This window comes from Microplitis mediator, chromosome 5 (assembly GCF_029852145.1).
Source record: "Microplitis mediator isolate UGA2020A chromosome 5, iyMicMedi2.1, whole genome shotgun sequence".
Classification (NCBI taxonomy): Eukaryota; Metazoa; Arthropoda; class Insecta; order Hymenoptera; family Braconidae; genus Microplitis; species Microplitis mediator.
In genome coordinates this window covers 24000597-24020215 of record NC_079973.1, presented here as the reverse complement: position 1 = coordinate 24020215, position 19619 = coordinate 24000597, and the positions used below count along the sequence as shown (strand labels likewise).

The following is a 19619-nucleotide window of genomic DNA, read 5'->3' as shown; positions in this document are numbered from 1 at the left end:
ATTACCCTCAGACCAAATAACCCCAACATAATTACCGCGAAAAAATAACTGATATTAAAGGCATTCTCAGACAGTGCCCCCCACTTTTTAAAAATATGCAATGACTTTCAACTGTCATAACCGTATCAAAATTTTAATAATTAATTAAAAAAAAATTAAAACCTTAATTGAAAAAAGGACAACGTAGTCGTAATTTCGTTGAGATATAGAATTTTAAAAAAATTACTTACAATTAATATCAATTGGGAGTTAAACGAAATTTGTTGAATAAATTTTAGCCAACAAAATTTAAAAATTCGAATTATAAAATTGACATGACGATTTTACTGAAATTTATTTAACGAATTTTGTTTAACTCTTAATTGATATCGAGTGTAAATAATTTTTTTTTTAATCTGTATATCGGCGAAATTACGACTACGTTGTCCTTTTTTCAATTAATGTTCTAATTTTTTTTTAATTAATTGATAAAAATTTGATACGCTCATGACAGTTGAAAATCATTGAAAATTTTTAAAAAGTGGGAGGCACTGTCTGAGAATGGCCTTAAATAATCTGAACAACATTAACCTTCAAGTACAAATTTCGTCGTAATAGATTTATGTGAATTTTTTCAGGTTATTGTTTTTCTGGTTATTTTATAACAAAGTTATTTTTTTTCAGGTTATTTTGTTACAAGGTTACATTGTCCGAGGGTAACCAGTAGCAGCACTTTATATTTATATTATTAAAGATTTTTAATTATTAAAGAATAGCGGAGCCATCATCAGAATACAGTAAAATCTCTGTGAGGTGACTCTCCGTAGTGTTACTCTCTCTCTCTAAATTCAAGGACCTAGCGCAGTGACTAGTATGCTAAAAGTTTTTTTAAGTTAATTATTAAAAATATTGTAGATATTAATTAGTTTTATCACTTAATTGATAGAGCACATCGAGAGCAATTTTTTAAGCAAAAAAAAATATATATAAAATATGAATAGTTTTTAAACTATAGCAAAATTACTTTTTTGGAAATTAATTTTTTAAAAAATTAATTATTAATTAACTAATAATTATAGAAGTGGAGCAATCGCAGATTCTGAAAGAGCTTTTAAGGAGCAATTAATTGAGATATCATTTGATTCCAAAAAAAATCATTCGCCGCTAACTTTATTGTGGTCCTACGAGCACTGAAGCTTCATAATGATTAAGTCTTGGGTTTTTTTTATACGTTGTTGAAATGCATATAAATCAATTATTAAAGTTTCAGAGGGGGTCACCGGAGTCTTTAATTAATTATTTAATGTTAAAGTTTGAGTTTTAATGCATTTCTTTTATGGAGAAACCCGTGAGTGTCGACATATTTTAATAATTTTCACTTGGAATAAAAAAAGACGAATATAAAAAAAACTACGCAATAGTAAATAGAAATATTAATAAAGAGATTGATCCAATAAAATTCCGGTATGACCAGCCTAAAAAAATGGTATATTACACGCCTAGGGAGGAAAGTAGGACATTCCAAAGCACGTGTATAATTGCCTACCCGAGCCGAAAGCAAGAAAAAGGTTCTGGGCCTCTTTTTTGGTAGCGCCGTCATTATGCATGTATACGTTCACACTGGTAATTTAATAGCTTCAGTATTTTCATGCATCCGGCCAATCTAATTAAATTATACTTATAATTATAGCCTTACAGTAAAGTAAAATTCACTAATATTGGAGTAGTATGACACATGATATATATTTTATTTACTTTAATACACTTAATATATACTATACTTTCATCAGTAATACATAAGTTTATTTACAATAATTTATAATGATAAAAGGCAAGAGACCCAGTACCCGATCAGGGAACTAGTATCCAATCACTCATATATTTGTATATCTATATTTAATAAAAATAGATATACAAGTACATGGAGTGATCGGGTTCTAGGTATATTACCTCATATTTAATAAACTACAGTGAAACTAAAAATTCAATAAATTCGGATTGTTAACATTAAATTTAAAAAAAATATACAAAATATAATACAGTTATAAACTAATGTACAATTTTTTTTAAGGAGGGTATATAGTAATTTTCGTCCAAGCTTTTCTCTCGAACAAAACCTCTGAACGGAAAAATAAAAATTCCGATTCAATCCGATTGGAAAATTCTAACCGGATTTAATCGGACATCTCCGCTTGGCTTTTAATCGGCCTTAATCAGGGCTATAATCTAGCGATCTACGTTTCCATTTTCCAAAAATTTTCATTTGTTTAAGAGAAAAACGTGGGCAAAGTTCCCATTCACTGCGCAAATGCGACAAGGATAGTACCGTTCGTGGACTTAAGTGTTGGTTTTAGAATTACCGTTAATAATTTAATGAAATTTAATATGTTACTAGGCAATGATAAGAAAAAGATCCAATTAAATATTTTAAAAGCTACAAAAAAAAATAAATTCGATGAAACCTGTGATTTATTATGAGACTCAATATTAAATGTATAAAAATCAAAATTTTACTGGTTTTCTGTAGCTTTTAAAAAATTTAATTTCATCTCTTTCTTATCATTATCTACTAATACGAAAAATTTCTTCAAATTTTGAACGGTAATTCTAAAATCGGCAGTACTACCTGACTCCTTCTTAGGTTTAGTTTCAGCTATAGGTCATGTACCAGAAGCTGGACACGTTTAGCGACAATCTGACATACTTTTAAGAGGAATAACTTCAACACTCCGTCGGCTTTTAACAAAATTATTAACCGACTGGTTCGAATTTGTAGTGGGTATCAGAGAACGTTCGGCGATTTGAATAATTCCACTTATTTTTTGTGTCCCAGCATCGGCTGAAATCGGCCGCGCGCAGATGAACGATCGTCTGAATTCTTTGCGGAATTTACCTAATTACATTCAAAAAATTTATATCAATTATAATTAAACAGATATCGTATAACTTGAGAACAAATTATTTAAATACAATTAATTTTAATTTATATGATACTATTACCAAAAGATAATAAAATAATAAGGCGTTGTCATCATTGTCATGGCCAATATTATCTACAATTTTTTTTTTAATAATTATAGTTAAAAAATTATTTCCCAAGTTCTTAGTTTTTTAATTTAAAGATTACAATTCAGTGTTTATTTATGAAAATAAAATTTTTACCACTCATGAAATTATAAATAACAGGATTGATTGCACTATTTAAATAACACAGCCAGTGGGCTAATAAACTACACGCAACTGTTATGTCATTTGATGGTAGATTTATTGAATATCTGAAAGAAAAATTTTAGATTAAGAAATAATTTTTTTACAACCGATACACAGAAAAAATAATAAAGGAAAAATTGAAGTTTTTAGTGCAAAAACAGGGTCCTCGTATAAAAAACTTCAAGTATTACACGGAAAAAAAAGAAATGTTACTGCAACAGGATATTCCTGTTACAGCTAAAAGATCAGTTCTGTTGCAGTCACAGGAATAATCTCAGATTCGTAATAAGTATAATAATGTGTATTAGTGGAATTGAGAATCAACGACGGTGATGTATATTTTTTCTACACGCATACACACACATGCGTGCGCACACACACACACACACACACACACACACATACACATACACATACATACATACATAAACGCGACCGCACACACATGTGTGCATACACACGCACATGCATGCACGCGCCCGCACATAATGAGCACACGCACACACGTTGATTTCCAACTCCACTAATTCACTTCATTATCCCTTATTAAAGAAAACGATTTAAAACGATTAGAAAAAAAAATTTCAAATACTTTTTAATGCTTTTGAATACTTTGAATACTTTTTAATCGCCCTTCTTATGGGCATTTAACATTGCAAATGGTTTCGAATCGTTTCTTTTAATCAGGGTATAATTGTCACGGTTTCAAGACTATTCCTATGATTGCAACAGGACTGGCCCTGTAGCTGCAACAGGAAAGTCCTGTAGTATTCACATGTCCTGTTGCAGCAACAGTTATTTTTTTTCCGTGTATAGTTTGAATCTGTAATAATTGAGACTACTACTAGAGATACCAAATTTTATAGTTTCTCATGTATTTTTGTACTAATGAAACTAATAATTATTGCGTCTTGTAATTTTTACAGTATCAAAGTAGAGAGACTTTGCTGATATTTGAAATTGTATTTTTTCCATTATTCTTTTTTTCCGTTTATGTATATTAACCGGGGAAAATAAAAAATTTCTGTTTTTAATTTTGTAGTAAAGGTTTGAGGTATGCGCTTATGAATTTTTTAAAAATAGTTTAAATTACCGAAGGATGTTTAATAAATGAACTGGCGCATAACAAAGCGCAAAAATAAAGACAACTACAACAAGCATTTTTGCAGCTTTCCGTCTTGATCCCAAATGTCCTTCATGATTCTCATTGAACGTCGACGTTGTGCCCTGAGTATCCAGTGGGATTCGTTTATTTCTTCTGGATACTATATTATATATAATCAAAGTTTAATAACTTAGTAACCAATTCTTACTCTATATTAAGTTTATATAATGATAATTATTTAAAGTTTTTAATTTAATTTGTCGTATTAAAAGACTATCTGAAACTTTATAACTTTTTAAATGATCTAATGAAAGACAGATTTTACTACATTTAAATAGATAATAAAGTTATTGAAGAGTTTAAATCAATCGCGTAAATTTAAAATGTCCTTTTCCCAAGTGACTTGATGTTTACATGGATTCGATATTTATTTTAGTGTTTGCTCATACATTTTGTAGCTGCTCACTCTATATGTGAAATGTTTACTGTAACTGTTTGTTTTTAGTAGATTTTATATTCCATAGAAATCTAACTTTTGTATTACACGGAAAAAAATAAACTTTAAAAATGAGTCTGAAATTATAACCCGGGTGTCAATAGGGGGAATTTTAACATTCCAAATAATAAATTTTATAATACGTGTCGTCTATTTTCTAAGTATCAGTTACGATTTTTAAAGTTCAAATAGTAATTTTTCTTGCATAGACAATAAATTTTCATGCTTATTCTGTTATCATTCACGTTTTAATCATAAATGATAAAATTACTATTTAGAATGATAGTATTTACTGGATTCCACGCGTTTTCATCCCCCGACAAAATATTATCAGAAAAATTTCTCTTTTTTATTTAAATGTTTTATTTGTACCATTTACAACTAATTTGGGTGCTTGTTTTTCAGGAAAATTGTGAAAATTATATCGAAAGATATTTTGTCGGGGGTATTATGTCCGGAAATATTTTGTCGGGGGATGAAAACGCATTACCTATTTACTGATCCCTTCATCATTATATTATACTTGTCGTTCTCAATTTATATAGTTCATTTTTTTCCGTGTAGCCCACATAGTGGATTTTTCAGAAAATAAAAAAGTTTCCAATTATCCATTACTCCTGAATTTATCGACCGAATAGACTCATTTTCGAACTCGATTAAGATAATCACCCAAAGAATAAGTATGCCAAGTTTGATAGCGATCTATTGAAAATTGTGGCTATCATCCGAGTGACAAGGCGCGTTATATCTCACATATATATTAGACTGATTCAAAAAATCGACTAATTTTTTTTCTGCCCTCCGGCCGGAAAGTGGCAACTTTCGGGCCGCTGCCCTAAACGAAGTTGCAACTTTCCGGCTTCGTCGAGCAGAAAAATAGTATACGCACCTTGGCCAGTAAAAAAGAAAGCCTCAGAGCACATGTTTGTCAGCCTCGGCCAACAATTACATGTGCCCTGAGACTTTTCTTATTTTACTGGCCTAGGTATGTAATATACTATTTTTCTTCATTATATCGAAAATATTGTTGGAAATGACGAAAAAAAAATACTGTGAAAGTTTGAGCTCTTAATATTAATATTAACAACTGCTGCATCGCAATTTTCTATTTCCCGTTTAAATAACATGGGAAAATTTATTTTTTAAGCTTTGGAATTTTGTAGCTCACGGTGGGACCAATACTTTTGAATGTTCAAGACATATTCTTATGGGAAATTTTACGCTCTACAAAAAAGGTCTCTTATAATTTTTCGATATTTTTGTTTCTTCAAAAGTAATTCGAAGTTAAAATTAGATTGACGATAAATCTTTACTTTATTTAAATTTTTTGACGCGACCATCAACTTTATCCGAAAATTTTAGAGGACATTTTTTGTAGAGCATTTTATTTCCTACAACTTATCTCAGAGAAAATTTTCGATATTTCTCATAAGTCGTAAGTTATTTGCAATTAACTGAAAATTTAATATAATTAATTTTAAGCAACAAAATTTAGATTATTTAAGAAAATTTTCAGTTAATTGCAAATAACTTACGACTTATGAGAAATATCGAAAATTTTCTCTGAGATAAGTTGTAGGAAATAATATGCTCTACAAAAAATGTCCTCTAAAATTTTCGGATAAAGTTGATGGTCGCGTCAAAAAATTTAAATAAAGTAAAGATTTATCGTCAATCTAATTTTAACTTCGAATTACTTTTGAAGAAATAAAAATATCGAAAAATTATAAGAGACCTTTTTTGTAGAGCGTAAAATTTCCCATAAGAATATGTCTTGAACATTCAAAAGTATTGGTCCCACCGTGAGCTACAAAATTCCAAAGCTTAAAAAATAAATTTTCCCATGTTATTTAAACGGGAAATAGAAAATTGCGATGCGGCAGTTGTTAATATTAATATTAAGAGCTCAAACTTTCACAGTATTTTTTTTCGTCATTTCCAACAATATTTTCGATATTATGAAGAAAAAAAAAATTAGTCGATTTTTATGAATCAGTCTAATATATATACTGAATATAATGCGCCTCATCACTCGAATGCTATTTAACTTATTTTTTCACTATTTAACTCATACACTGAAAGAAGGATTTCTTGGCATTTAAAATGATTTCTTAAACACAAAGAAATCTTTTTAAATGCTAAGAAATCCTTCTATCAGTGTAATTTTATATATTTTTGTTTTGTTTTGTCTTAATGTAACTATTAACTTGATTATGAGAGCTAGTATTTGTTGATTTCATCTTACACCATCTGGTCTATTTAGCTTCAATTTACATGTAAAAAGTGCACTATCTAATTTATTATGGAGAAAATATTTCAAATATCGTTATTTAGACTTGATGCTATGAATTTTAAATGCTGCGTAGTATTATTAAGAATTTAACGGTTTAATAATAAATTTATTACAAGAAATCTACTTCAATTTCGGTTGCCGAATGGCTTTTTTTTATTGGTGCGTCAATAATATTTCATAGAGATTAAAAAAAAATCGTTATTGAATTTATTCTTTTATTTTATTTTTATTTTAATACTAAAAAAATGTATTTTTTTCAACAGTTTTGCTATTGCTATTTTGTGAATTTTACGACAAGGGGATTAAATAAATAAACAATTATCCGCTCCTCATTCACTCCGAATTAAATCCAGGTTTACTCGGCAACTTTTCACAGTGTGCAGTCATATATTAGAAAAAAATTCTCATTAGTGTAATTAGTATGCAGCTTTTTTTTTTTTAAACTAGTTTTTAAATAATAATTAAACTTACATTTATATCCAGGAATGTTACTTCTTCGTAGTACACGAATTATTTGATAATATGTGTAGGTCATAAAAAGCAGTGGCCCGAAATACAAAAATGCAAATACAATAAAATTGAAAATTTTTTCGGTTTTAACGCTCCACGATCTTTCACATCGTGTTAAATAAATTGACTCAATTTTAAGTAGACTTGGAGTAACTTGTAGGAATATCAAATCTGGTATGTCTGAAACATATTAAATTATTATACAATTTTACCCATTGTTAAATATTTACAAATATCAATTCATCCATGATTATATTTATTACTATTATAAATATTGACATTATTTTTACCAAAAATAAATGAGAATAACCAAATACAACATATACATTTTTTTGCACGTTTTGTAGTCGATTTGAATTCCAATGGAAAACATATAGCGTACCAACGATCGATTGATATGAAAGTGAGGGTCAAAATGCTCACACTAACTGAAACTGTCTGTAACAATAATTAAATTAATTATTAAGACTATAATAAAGTATAATTGATGATAGTAACGTGGATAATACCAATTTGAGTTAATAATAATAAACTATATATAACGATTTTATGGAATAAGTTTGAAATTATTCGGTAGGATATATTAATGGTTATTTTTGGCACATAGTTATTATGTATTAATGCGTTACCACCAGAATAATGTACATATGGGTGTATATACACGTGATAAATGTAATATATATACGAGGCACAATAAATTTGTATGCCCACGTGTAAGCACCAACACTTGTTTTGTTGCGAGTTTAGAGCTATTGTATTGATACTTTTTTTCATTTGTCCTCTACCGAGTGTTATTTATTTATATATATTACTCAATGAGTCTAATGCTCACTACACTCTAAGCGACCTATATTTATAAATTTACTTAATCTTTTTTCTTTTTATTATTTCCGGCATCACGCACACAAAATTCATGCTATTAAACAGAAAAAATACTCTACAGAACACTGGGAAACTGATTTATGTACGCCAGTTTAATATAATTAATTTACGCGCGAACGTTAATTTGATTTCGTAAAATGCAGTCTCTGTGCTATTTTTATAGCAGAAAAAAAAAATTATTCAAAATGATGACAAATGTATCCACACATAGCACGTATTTTTTATATATCTTGAGTATTATATTGAACATACAATAAAAAAAAAATTTGATTTAATTTAAGCTTTTTTTTATGCAAATATTTATATATATATAAATCTCATACTTGATAAAAATTCGCCGATAAAAAAAATTTTATTGATTAAAAAAAAATTGATATTTCGTAATATTTTTTAATTAAAGTAGACAAATGTATTTTTTTTAACCGATTCCTTTGAAAGATCAATATTTTTTTCAAATGGAATTTTATTTCAAACCGATTGTTAATCTACGGATTGAATTTTAGGAATTTTTTTTTTTTTTTTTTATTAATAAATTAAAAAAATTAGGGTTTCAATTGTAGAATATTTTTGATCATATGCTAAAAAATTTTCAAGGTTTCTTAAGAATTCTTGTGGGAAATTTCGAAAAAAATATAGCAAAGTAAAATGCACAGATTGTTTTTTATTAAAATTTTATGAAAATATTTTAATGATATTTTTTTTATTAGTTTTCAATGAACGGTAAGGGTCTGAAAAAACGTTAAAGACTAATAATTCAATTTAATCTGAATTCCATCGATTACTTCCTCTATAACATTTAAAGATTATTAAATTATCGATGTCTTCATGCGCAAAGTGTAGATACTGTATATATAGTAATTTAATAACTGGGGTATAATACAGTACTAAAGTGTCGTAAGTTATAGACTTAATAGTATAATGAGGTAATAAGATATCATATAGCCCGTAAATTAGATAAATAACACGTAGGATTATTGCAACTTCTTGCTTTAAATTATGCAGTGATATTTTAACTGTAAAGAGTTATTTCTACTAGTAATAACAATAACAATAACAATTATAATCAATTGTAAATATACTTATGTATTTGTGGGTTTTCTCAGTAAGGATTTGGATAATTTGTGTGAATAAAAATTTATACGCTTTGATAGAGTGATTTAAGACCACTAATGCAATGGGATTAACTAAGTTAAAGTGGTTCTATCCTATAAAATGCTATTTCGGCTTACTAATCCTGAGAAATAAATTTTAATCTTTGTTTAGATTATAATCATTTAAACTTATATAAAATAAATAACAAATCATTGGAACCGCGTTCACTCCGAAAATTTTTTATAGTCTACTTAATTTAACGGCTCTTAATGAATCAATTAATGATTTAATTTGCATTAGAAATTTTTTTTTTTTATTTTGTCAGTTAATTTTTGAGACAATATAGGGGAGAAGGGGGCAGAGTGGGCCGCTTAAGGAAAATAATTATAATATCATTTATTTTTATTACGCGTTTACTTCTTTTTAGACCCTTGATACTTATTTTCACTTCATTATGCTGCGTCCATTAAAATTGAAAAATCGAAAATTAGGGGAAAAGTGGGCCCTTTAAAAAATTTCGGATTTGATATTTTTTATTCTTTACACGTGTGATATTTGCAAATTACTATAAAACAATTGTATTTTAATAATATAAAAGTCATTTTAATAGTCTGCTGCGATATAACTTTAAAACGTAATTTTATTATCTTTAACTTTCTTAATAAATTATATTTAATGACAGTTTTGGTGGTCTATTTTAGCCCTCATTGTATAAGAAATTTTGATAAGCTTGTTATCCGTCCGAATTTATTGACGTATAGAAAATTTTAAGGGGCCTACTTTGCCCCCTCCTCCCCTATATTATTGATAATTATCGCGAAATTAACTTCTTATATTGATTTTTTTTTCCGTTAAAAAATAAATAAAAATTTGCGAGTATAATTAAATTATAAATTTCAACGTAAAAAAAAAAAAAAAAAAAAAAATTTTCTACTGAATAAATATGAAGCAGTAGCTTTAAAAGCTTGATATGCGTGGTTGATTTTTCATGATATTATTTAATATGGGTAATATTTTGGATAATTGAGTGCAAGTAAACGCACTTTATTACTTGGATGGCCATTATCAATGACGAAGGGCCGTACGCGAGCCAATGTAATTACAAAGTTCATTGTGTTAGCTCTATTTACCTTCTAGAGTGTGTAGAGCTGGTGAACAATATGTACTGATAAAAAATTGCTTTTAAATATTTTCAAATAATTATATTATAAAATTTTTTCTAGCCTTTCATTCTATTCATGATCGTCAATTTTACCCTATAATAAAATATAACAATAAATATTGTTTTTTTCTGGTAATAATGAAACAGTTACTGCAAGCTTCAAGATATGACAGAAACTAATAATTTCAGCTGGATAAAAAAGAAATTTAAACACGAACTGAAACGCGAAGATAAATATTGAATTAAAAACTGACAGGCACGAAATAACGCAGATACGCTTTATATTAATAAATAATATTTACAATTTAATTACAAGTCTATTGAATTAAAATTAAAAAAAAAATAATTGTTATTATTTATTACCATAATTTTATAAAGTAATTATTTTATTTTAAAGTGTTTATTACTGAAGTTTATGGCGAACTCATTGAATCATTCCGTGAATTTTTTTTTGTTATCACGTTAATTCAATCCCAGATTCTATCACGCTTGGATAGCAGTCTCTATTACGCTGAGTAATAATATCCAGTAGTGTAGTGTAACTTAGCTGGTGAAAAAAAAAAACTCTAAATAACGATTATCTCTTATAATAGTTAATATTTTTTAATTGGATATCTTGGTAATGGAAAATAATTTACAATGATAATGGTCTTTTTTATTACTATAATAATATTAAAGTGTATTGTAAATCGGTCTTGATTTTTACGTTGTATGAATGAGAATTAAAAGTGTCTTTGTAATGAAATGGCGGAGGCGTCAGTGCAACTGGCAGCTAACAGCCTCACGGTTTCAAAAATTACGTACTGGGTATGTCTTGATAGCCATACCCCGCTAGTTCGCATGACGAACCAACGCGCTATTGAAGTAGCGAGCACCCTTTTTAACTAGAATCGCTTTCAAACTAGTACTCATAAACTCAGTATAACATACTGTGAGCGATAAATTTTTTTCAAGTCTGGCCACCTACCGGCATACGAAGAAATCATTTTAAAAATAAAAAAAAATATTTTCATTCGTAAATTCAATTATTAATCGAGTGTTTTTAAATTTTTTGTCTTTGTAATGTTAATTAGATTTTTTTTATTTTCTTATTTAATGATATCGCTACTATTTAAATGACTAAAATCATCGGATGCCTATATCGATATCAGAATAATAATTAATTTCTACTAGCGTATTGCTGCCCGATAATTAGTTTTGATTTTAACATTACTCCATAAATTCATAGGATCGATGTTCGCTTTCTTCTAGTATACTTTTCTCCCCAACCAAAATAAGCAAAGATTTGTTCGTGGAAAAATTCTATAAGAGCTTTTTGACGTTTGATTCAGAAATTTTTTATCAAAAGCAATTAAAAATGTTGTATTTTTTACATGACGTTTTAAAATAGAAAAAAATATAGCCTGTGATTATCGTCATTGATTGTAAAATTAAATCAACCAGAAAATTTGTTAATATCTCGGGACCGCTTTTAATAAAATTTACACTGACAGTACGATTACAATGTCAGCAATAATTTTTTTAAATTAAAAAAAATATTTTAACATAAAATATTAAGATATACTTTTTTCAAATGAAATGAATCCACATAAATATAAAAAATAAAAATAAATTTTTTCCTATATAAATTAATGAAATAACATGTTATATTATTAAAATAAACGATTATTGGTTTAATGAATAAAAAAATGTTGTTTACCTGTAGGTAGGGAAGGATTTTGCATAACGTTTCACCGAGTAACCAAGTCTCAGTAACATCCCAAATAACTGTTGACGGTAGACAAAATATAATTACCATAAGGTCTGCTACAGCAAGATTAACAAGGAAGTAATTAGTAACCGTTCTCATAGATCGATTTCTGTATACAGCAATACAGACTAATGAATTTCCCAATATACCGGCAATAAACACGGTAATGTGCATAAATATCAAAATCCAATCGTAGATACTTGGTGTTGTCATACGAGTTATTAAGAAATCGATGTAATCTTCATCACTTACACAAAAAAAATTAGTACAGCTATTATTTGTACTATTAACACTCCATAAATACAATTCTTCAGTGACGTTCCTGTATTCTGAGTCTTCTATGTCAATATAATCTACCGCCCTTGTTTGTGTAATAAAATCTGATAGTATCAGTCCAAACATCAAAGAGTAAATATTTAATATCATTATTGTAGAATGAATATGAATTTAGCTTAATGCTCAATTTTATAAACTGTCAAATGACATGCGAAAGAGTATTTAAATAATGAAATCGAAATTTTGTTAAAAGATTTTTTAATATTTGATATCATGTTTAATGTCTCTGTTGTAAATATATATATGTATATATATATTTTTTTAATATAATTACAAATAAATTAAATTTGTTTGATATCTGAAATTTTCTTTATTTATCATTAAATTTAAAATTTTTTTAAATTTTATTTTAAAGGTTTTTAGATGAGTAAATAACAATAAAAAACATAACGTAAATAATTTTGCCTGTGATATTAAATATCATTGAAAAGTGAGCAAGTAAATGAGAAGTAAATAAACAAAGAAGCTAGAATATTTTCATATTTATTACAGAGTAAATAAAAAATGTCACGTTAAGCACGATATTGCGAGATAGCTATTAAATATCTCTTTTTTTTCATACTTATCTATATATGTATATGTTTATTTTTATAATAAAAAATTTCTATACACAGCAGTACAGAATTTAATAAGTCATAATTTTCTAATCAATCACGAATTCTTTTATTCATTAACATTTTTTATGTATTTGTTCGTTAATTATTTGTAAGCTTTAACTTTTCTCAAAACGTAAAACTTATTCCGTAAAATTACTGTCCCCATGGTGTTCATTATTCTCTAAAAGTTTTATGACATAACTCGAGATTTTTTTTTTTTTCATTAATTTTTAGGTGAGTAAATGATTTAACACAGTTACAACCTCTTATTCAATAATTAAACTGACGAATTTAACTATAAAATGAAATTTATTTCTGATCACTTTCCACACTCAATAATTGAATAAATAATATTTTTAATTTCACAACTATTCTTAAAAACTGACCATAAAGAATTATTATTTTTTTAAAAGAAAATTCTTAATAATTTTTACAATCACGCATACTCATAACTTGGATAATGTAAGTATTTTGATGTAATGAATAATAATATAATTTTAAAAATTACGGGTGGATGCTACTGACTTTACAGTTCAAGCGGAACTGATGGTTCAGCGTCTCTTATTTGCTATCAGCAGTTTAAAACCGAGTACTGCGCATAATCGAGTTAAAATATCCCATATGAATGGAAGTAACAATTTTATGATGGATTTTAAATTTTTCAAAAAAAATAGAGTCATCCCTGATTAAACAAAACGATTCACTCAATGATGAATGTATATCTTTATAGTTCGAAGTTGATAAATTAATAATTCTATTAACGTGAGTATTTGACATTTACACCGTTAGCGGTGTGATCATTTTAATTCACACGGCCAAAAATTTAATGCTGTGCGTCGTGTAACTTTCACACCGGCGGTGTTGAAAATTTTCACATGAAAGTATTCACACCACACGGCGGACTCTAAATTTTTTACAGTGTAGAACTTCACTTAGGTTTTTCCGATACACTGTAAAAAATCACCGGGGTAAGTTCAAGCGGTGTAGGTGTTAAAATTGGCGGTGTAAATATTCTTTACCGGTGTTAAAAGAAATTTTCCGGTGTTAAAATATTTTACTTTGGGAATGTGTGCGCTCGCGCGTGTGTGTGTGCGCACAAGCGTGTGTGTGCACTCGTGAGCTTGAGTGTGTGTGTGTGTGCGTGTTTGAGTGCGAGTGTGTGTGTCAAGATATTTTTTGTGTTTTATAAGCTTCCCAAAGCTAATACTCTGAGCGGACGCAGTTTACCCCGCTTTTATACTTGTTTTAACACCGGTATTTTAACACCGCCGAATTACGCCTCCTACACCGGTGTAATTTCATTTTAACACCGGGCGGAGTTAAAATGAATCCATTTTTGGTACAGATCCGTACAATATTAAATTTACAAAGCAAAAAAAAGTCTCGCTAAAATTATTATGTTAGTATTATAAATTTTACAAAGAGTCTATATAAATTGTTTAGATTAGTAATATAATTTTCATAAAAGTTAATTTAAAAAGTAAAAGAACAAAAATAAAAATAATTGTTTTTTTCAATAAATTTTTAAAACATTTTGATCGTATATTTAAGATAATTTAAATAATTTATATTATGCTAGTAGTACATTTTGTTATCATGACAGTAAATATTTCATCCTAGCGTAACAATGTTTGTTGTGTCAGTTATTATAACCATAAAATACTTTATAATTTTTATTATGCTTGATACGAAATGTATTATGTACAAGAGAGAAATTTTTGTCGGCAGAATTGAAGTTTTATTATGCTTCAATACAATTAGTAGCAATTGCTGTTAACATTTTATGTTATAAGTGTTAACACTTATAACATAAAAGATTGGACTATAATACGGTTTCAAGTTTAGTCGGCTAGTATAATAAAAATTCATGGATTTTCACATAAAATTTCTTGGAATTTTCACCCGCATGAAAATACCATATATGATAAATATAAATGGAAAAATATATAATCAATATGAGACCATATAAGTGGCCAAAAACGATATATATTTTCTTATATATAGGGGAAGGGGGGGCAAAAGGGGGTAGGGTAGGCAAAACGGGGTACTCCCAAAATTTGATAAAAAAAATTTTATATTTTAAATGGTTTTTATACATTCCAAAATCACTTCTGTACATATAATTAAGCGTTACTTTGAATTTTTTTCAGTAAACTTTTTCAAAAATCAATTGTCAGTTGAAAAATATTAATGACGTTTGTTTTATGATAAAAACTATTAAAAAATTTTTTTTTTCTTTTGTTTCCAATAAACATGTAAAATATAATTTTTCTTCATGTAAATTACTTACAAAAAAATTCAACTTAATCAAATTCGTTTAAAATCCAGAAATTTTTTTTTTTCGCCTTTTTTAGGGGGTACCCCACTTTGCCCGCAGAAATGAAAAATTATTTTTTTCAACGGTAACTGAAAACTTCTTCTATTTACTTTGAATATCATTAAAAAAAAAGATTTAGCGTATTTGAGTCCTCGAAAACTTGGTATTTCCTTAAGTACCCCCTTTTGCCCCTCCTTCCTCTAATATAGTAAGTTTTAATATAATTAATTATTTACGTAAGTATATGAGTTAATACATGTATTATATATATTAGGGTGGCCCAAAAAAACCGACTATTTTTTTTTTTCGAGTCTCTAATGAAAATTTGTTAGTTTAAGATGTTTTAAGACGCCTCTCCAAAAATCAGCTCGATAAAAAATTTTCAAGAGGTCGCTCACGAATTTTGAAAATATCAAAAATGATCGAAATTCGGATTTTTTGTTCTAAATTTCTTCTTTCTCGTGGCAGCTATAGTTTATATTTATGAAATCATGACTACCCTGAAAATTTCAGCTCAAAATTAAAATATTTAAACATCGCTCAAGAATTTTGAATGTTTCCGAGTACTGTCTCTTGGACGTTTTCGAGCGACCTTTGAATATTAATAATAAACCTTCTCAATTTTTTTACCATCATTTTGTATCATAATGAATAAAAATACAACCCGAGAAATAGAAATAATAAGTTATTTACATACTTTTTTATTTTTTAATTCAATTTTTAGGTTTTTTTGCTTTTTCAAAACTTACCCAATTTTATTGTTTAAGACCGTCCTGTATATTTTCGGTTATGCAAAAGTAATATTTAAGTGAAATGACAGTAATCGAGTTATAAAAAAATACAAGAACTGATTCAAACTATTAGTTACATATTATCAGTTAATATTCAAAATTCTTGAGCGCCGTTTAAATATTTAAATATTGGGCTGAAAATTTCAGCATAGTCATAATTTTACAGATATAAAATATTGCTGCCACGAGGAAGAAAAAATTCTGAAACAAAAAATCCGAATTCCAATCATTTTTGATATTTTCAAAATTCGTGAGCGACCTCTTGAAAATTTTTTATCGAGCTGATTTTTGGAGAGGCTTCTTAAAACATCTTAAACTAACAAATTTTCATAAGAGACTCGAAAAAAAAAAATCCTCAGTTTTTTTGGGCCACCCTAATATATATTTATAATCATATATGTAAACTTATAAGTTAGCACATATATGTATTACATATATTGATAATTGAATATGTAAATTTGTAAGCTAGCACATATATATATATATATATATATTCTAAACACAATGTTTGAATCTTATAACAGAGAGAGGAAGACAAAAAAGAATAGATTTTATTTATTCTTACATATATAGGGGAGCCTGGGGCACGAAGGCTTCCTTACGCCGGTTTTTTATTTTTGTGGCTTTTAACCATCAAATTCGTTTATTTCGGAAGAATCAGTCGAAATTTTGCAAAAAGTCAAAAAAAAAATTTTTTTTTCTGGGGCGGGAGGGCTCCCTCCCCAAAAAATTATAAAAAAAAAATTTTTTTATCTCCCATCAAGTCATGACCTCTATAATGTTTATATCATATTTTAGGCCAATATGTGATATGTGGGGTAAAATGGACAACTCAAAATAAAAAAATCGTAACAAAAAAATTAACTTGACGGAAAATAAAAAAAAAAAAATTGTTCGTTACAAATTTTTTTTCGAGTGGTCCATTTTGCCCCACATAGCACATATTGATCTAAAATATAATAAAAACATTATAAAGATCATAACTTGACGGAAAATGAAAAAAAAAAAAAAAATTTCGAGTGGTCCATTTTACCCCACATATCATATATTGGCCTAAAATATGATAAAACATTATAGAGGTCATAACTTGACGTAAAATTAAAAAAAAGTTTTTTACCTAATATTTGAGGGGGGCCTTCGTGCCCCAGGCTCCCCTATATGGCTCTATATGTCGAGAAATATACAAAAATTTATAAAGTTAAATACATGGTACATATATTGTGCCATATAATGATGAATTATATATGTATTCTTATTTGTTTCTATATATAAATAACATTTATTTTTGAATATATTATAATTATAAGTTTTCAAATATATAAATAATATATTGAAGTTATACGGAAATATATGAAATCATATAAGAGAAAATATATATAGAAATATAATGAAATCGGCCAAAATCTATATATAGTTCTATATAAGATTTCATGTATTGTCACATATATATTTATATCTGTAACATATATTTTTTAATGTTTACCATATATGATATTTTCATGTGGGGTACCTTCATTTTTCTCCTTGCATAAAGTGAATTATTCCTGTTTTCATTCCATTTGCAAACAATTTTTTCTTCAATAAATCTAGTACTGGTCGCTCACGCCGTGGTAATACTGATGTGTCGGCTAGTTTCAATAAATCGTGAGAAGTATTAGGTTGAGAAGCATGCTCGTCAATACTCATAACTGAAAGCTCTGAAGTTGAGCAACTGTAATTACGTTCATCTCTTGATGAAAAACTTGATTGAGGCTCAAATCTCGGTATTATTGATAAATTGTTTGGTACATTGACAGTCTCAAAAGCAACACAACCTGTCTGAACATTTACATCTGCTTGTTTAGAATAACTCTTTGCTGACTTATACTTACATTCACTTGTCATTACATCCAATGGCTTATCCTGATTTTGTTCAGCGACGAGGTCCGAGAGTTCAAAATCAAAATATAACGAATAATCAATAAAATTAGTTGTATGATATAGTTGATTGAAGGGAATGCAAGATAAGTCAATCGAGCTATCATTTACAAGGGCTACATTTATATCACTACTGGTTGCAATACTTTGATTTGTATTACTTACTGTAGCAACTGCAACATCACCCCAACTATTCCGATTTACATTATAACTCAATGAATTACCGTCTATTGTATTTAAATTATCTGAGATATCCATAATATCATAATTTTGATCATCATTAGTGGTTTCCATATTAATATCGATAGCTTGCTCCTGTTCGCATCGTAAGATTTCGAATAGGTAGTCAATGTCAGAATCATTCATTTTTTAGAAAATATTAACAATCTGTAGTTTGTAAGTTTTTTCCTCAAAAGATTAACTGTAAAAAAATATTGTATAGATTAAATTAATGAAAAGTTTAGAAATATCATTAAAAAATGAGCATACAACTTACGTGTTATTCTATATTAGTTTTTCTTATAATGTATGAAAACGTTATATTTTTTTTCAGTCCCGGAGAGCTGTTACTACTTCAACAGATCGTATGATATTAAACAATTAGTTTTGTTCACTTTTATCGTTAACTTGTGATAGTTAAGAATAAAATAATACACATTATTAAGAAGTGGGAATAATCGATAGTAAGGGAGCCAATATTTATTTCTCTTTAATCAAATAAGTGAGAAAGGGGAAAAGTTAGTATCACTTGACCAAAATTTCGAGTAAGGTAAATGATCCGGGAACTAGTACCCGATCACTCTATGTATTTGTATATTTATACTTAGTAAAATTTAGTGAATATAGATATAAAAATACATGAGTGATCAAGTACTGGGTCTCTTACCTTATTTGAAGGTTTCAATGATATAAATGATTTGGATTGAACGATTCGAAAATATTAAACTATTTGTAATTTTGAAATATTCATTTTAAATTTTGATTGAACTGATAATAAGTCTGTTTCATTGAAAAAATTTATTATTTAAAAAAATAAACAGATATTTTAAATTAGCATTCTGTTTTATTTAATTTTACACGGAGAAATTATATTCTCTTTTGAAATGGGATGGTGTCATACACAGAAAAAAAGAATTTCTTGACGCAAGAAATATTTTGTATTATGAATTGAAGACAAAAATTT

The 19619-nt window shown here is 27.8% G+C and overlaps 1 protein-coding gene and 1 non-coding gene across 3 annotated transcripts; both read right to left on the bottom strand.

Annotated features, from left to right (window-relative positions):
* Positions 1 to 1637: 1637 nt before the first annotated feature.
* On the bottom strand, positions 1638 to 13057 carry LOC130668334 (orexin receptor type 2-like). 2 transcript variants are annotated; one of them, XM_057470572.1, is made up of 6 exons: positions 12429 to 13056; positions 7884 to 8031; positions 7555 to 7773; positions 4283 to 4454; positions 3142 to 3254; positions 1638 to 2872 (listed from the first exon to the last, which is right to left on the bottom strand). In XM_057470572.1, the coding sequence occupies exons 1-6, from the start codon at positions 12903 to 12905 to the stop codon at positions 2664 to 2666; spliced, it is 1338 nt and encodes a 445-aa protein (XP_057326555.1). In that variant the 5' UTR covers positions 12906 to 13056; the 3' UTR covers positions 1638 to 2663. The 2 variants fall into 2 exon arrangements, with proteins under 2 accessions (XP_057326555.1, XP_057326556.1); XM_057470573.1 differs by having other exon boundaries at positions 2746 to 2872; positions 3107 to 3254; positions 12429 to 13057.
* Positions 11479 to 11611, bottom strand: LOC130669203 (U11 spliceosomal RNA). Its single transcript, XR_008990136.1, has one exon. It is a non-coding gene; the product is annotated as a U11 spliceosomal RNA (small nuclear RNA).
* Positions 13058 to 19619: the final 6562 nt, after the last annotated feature.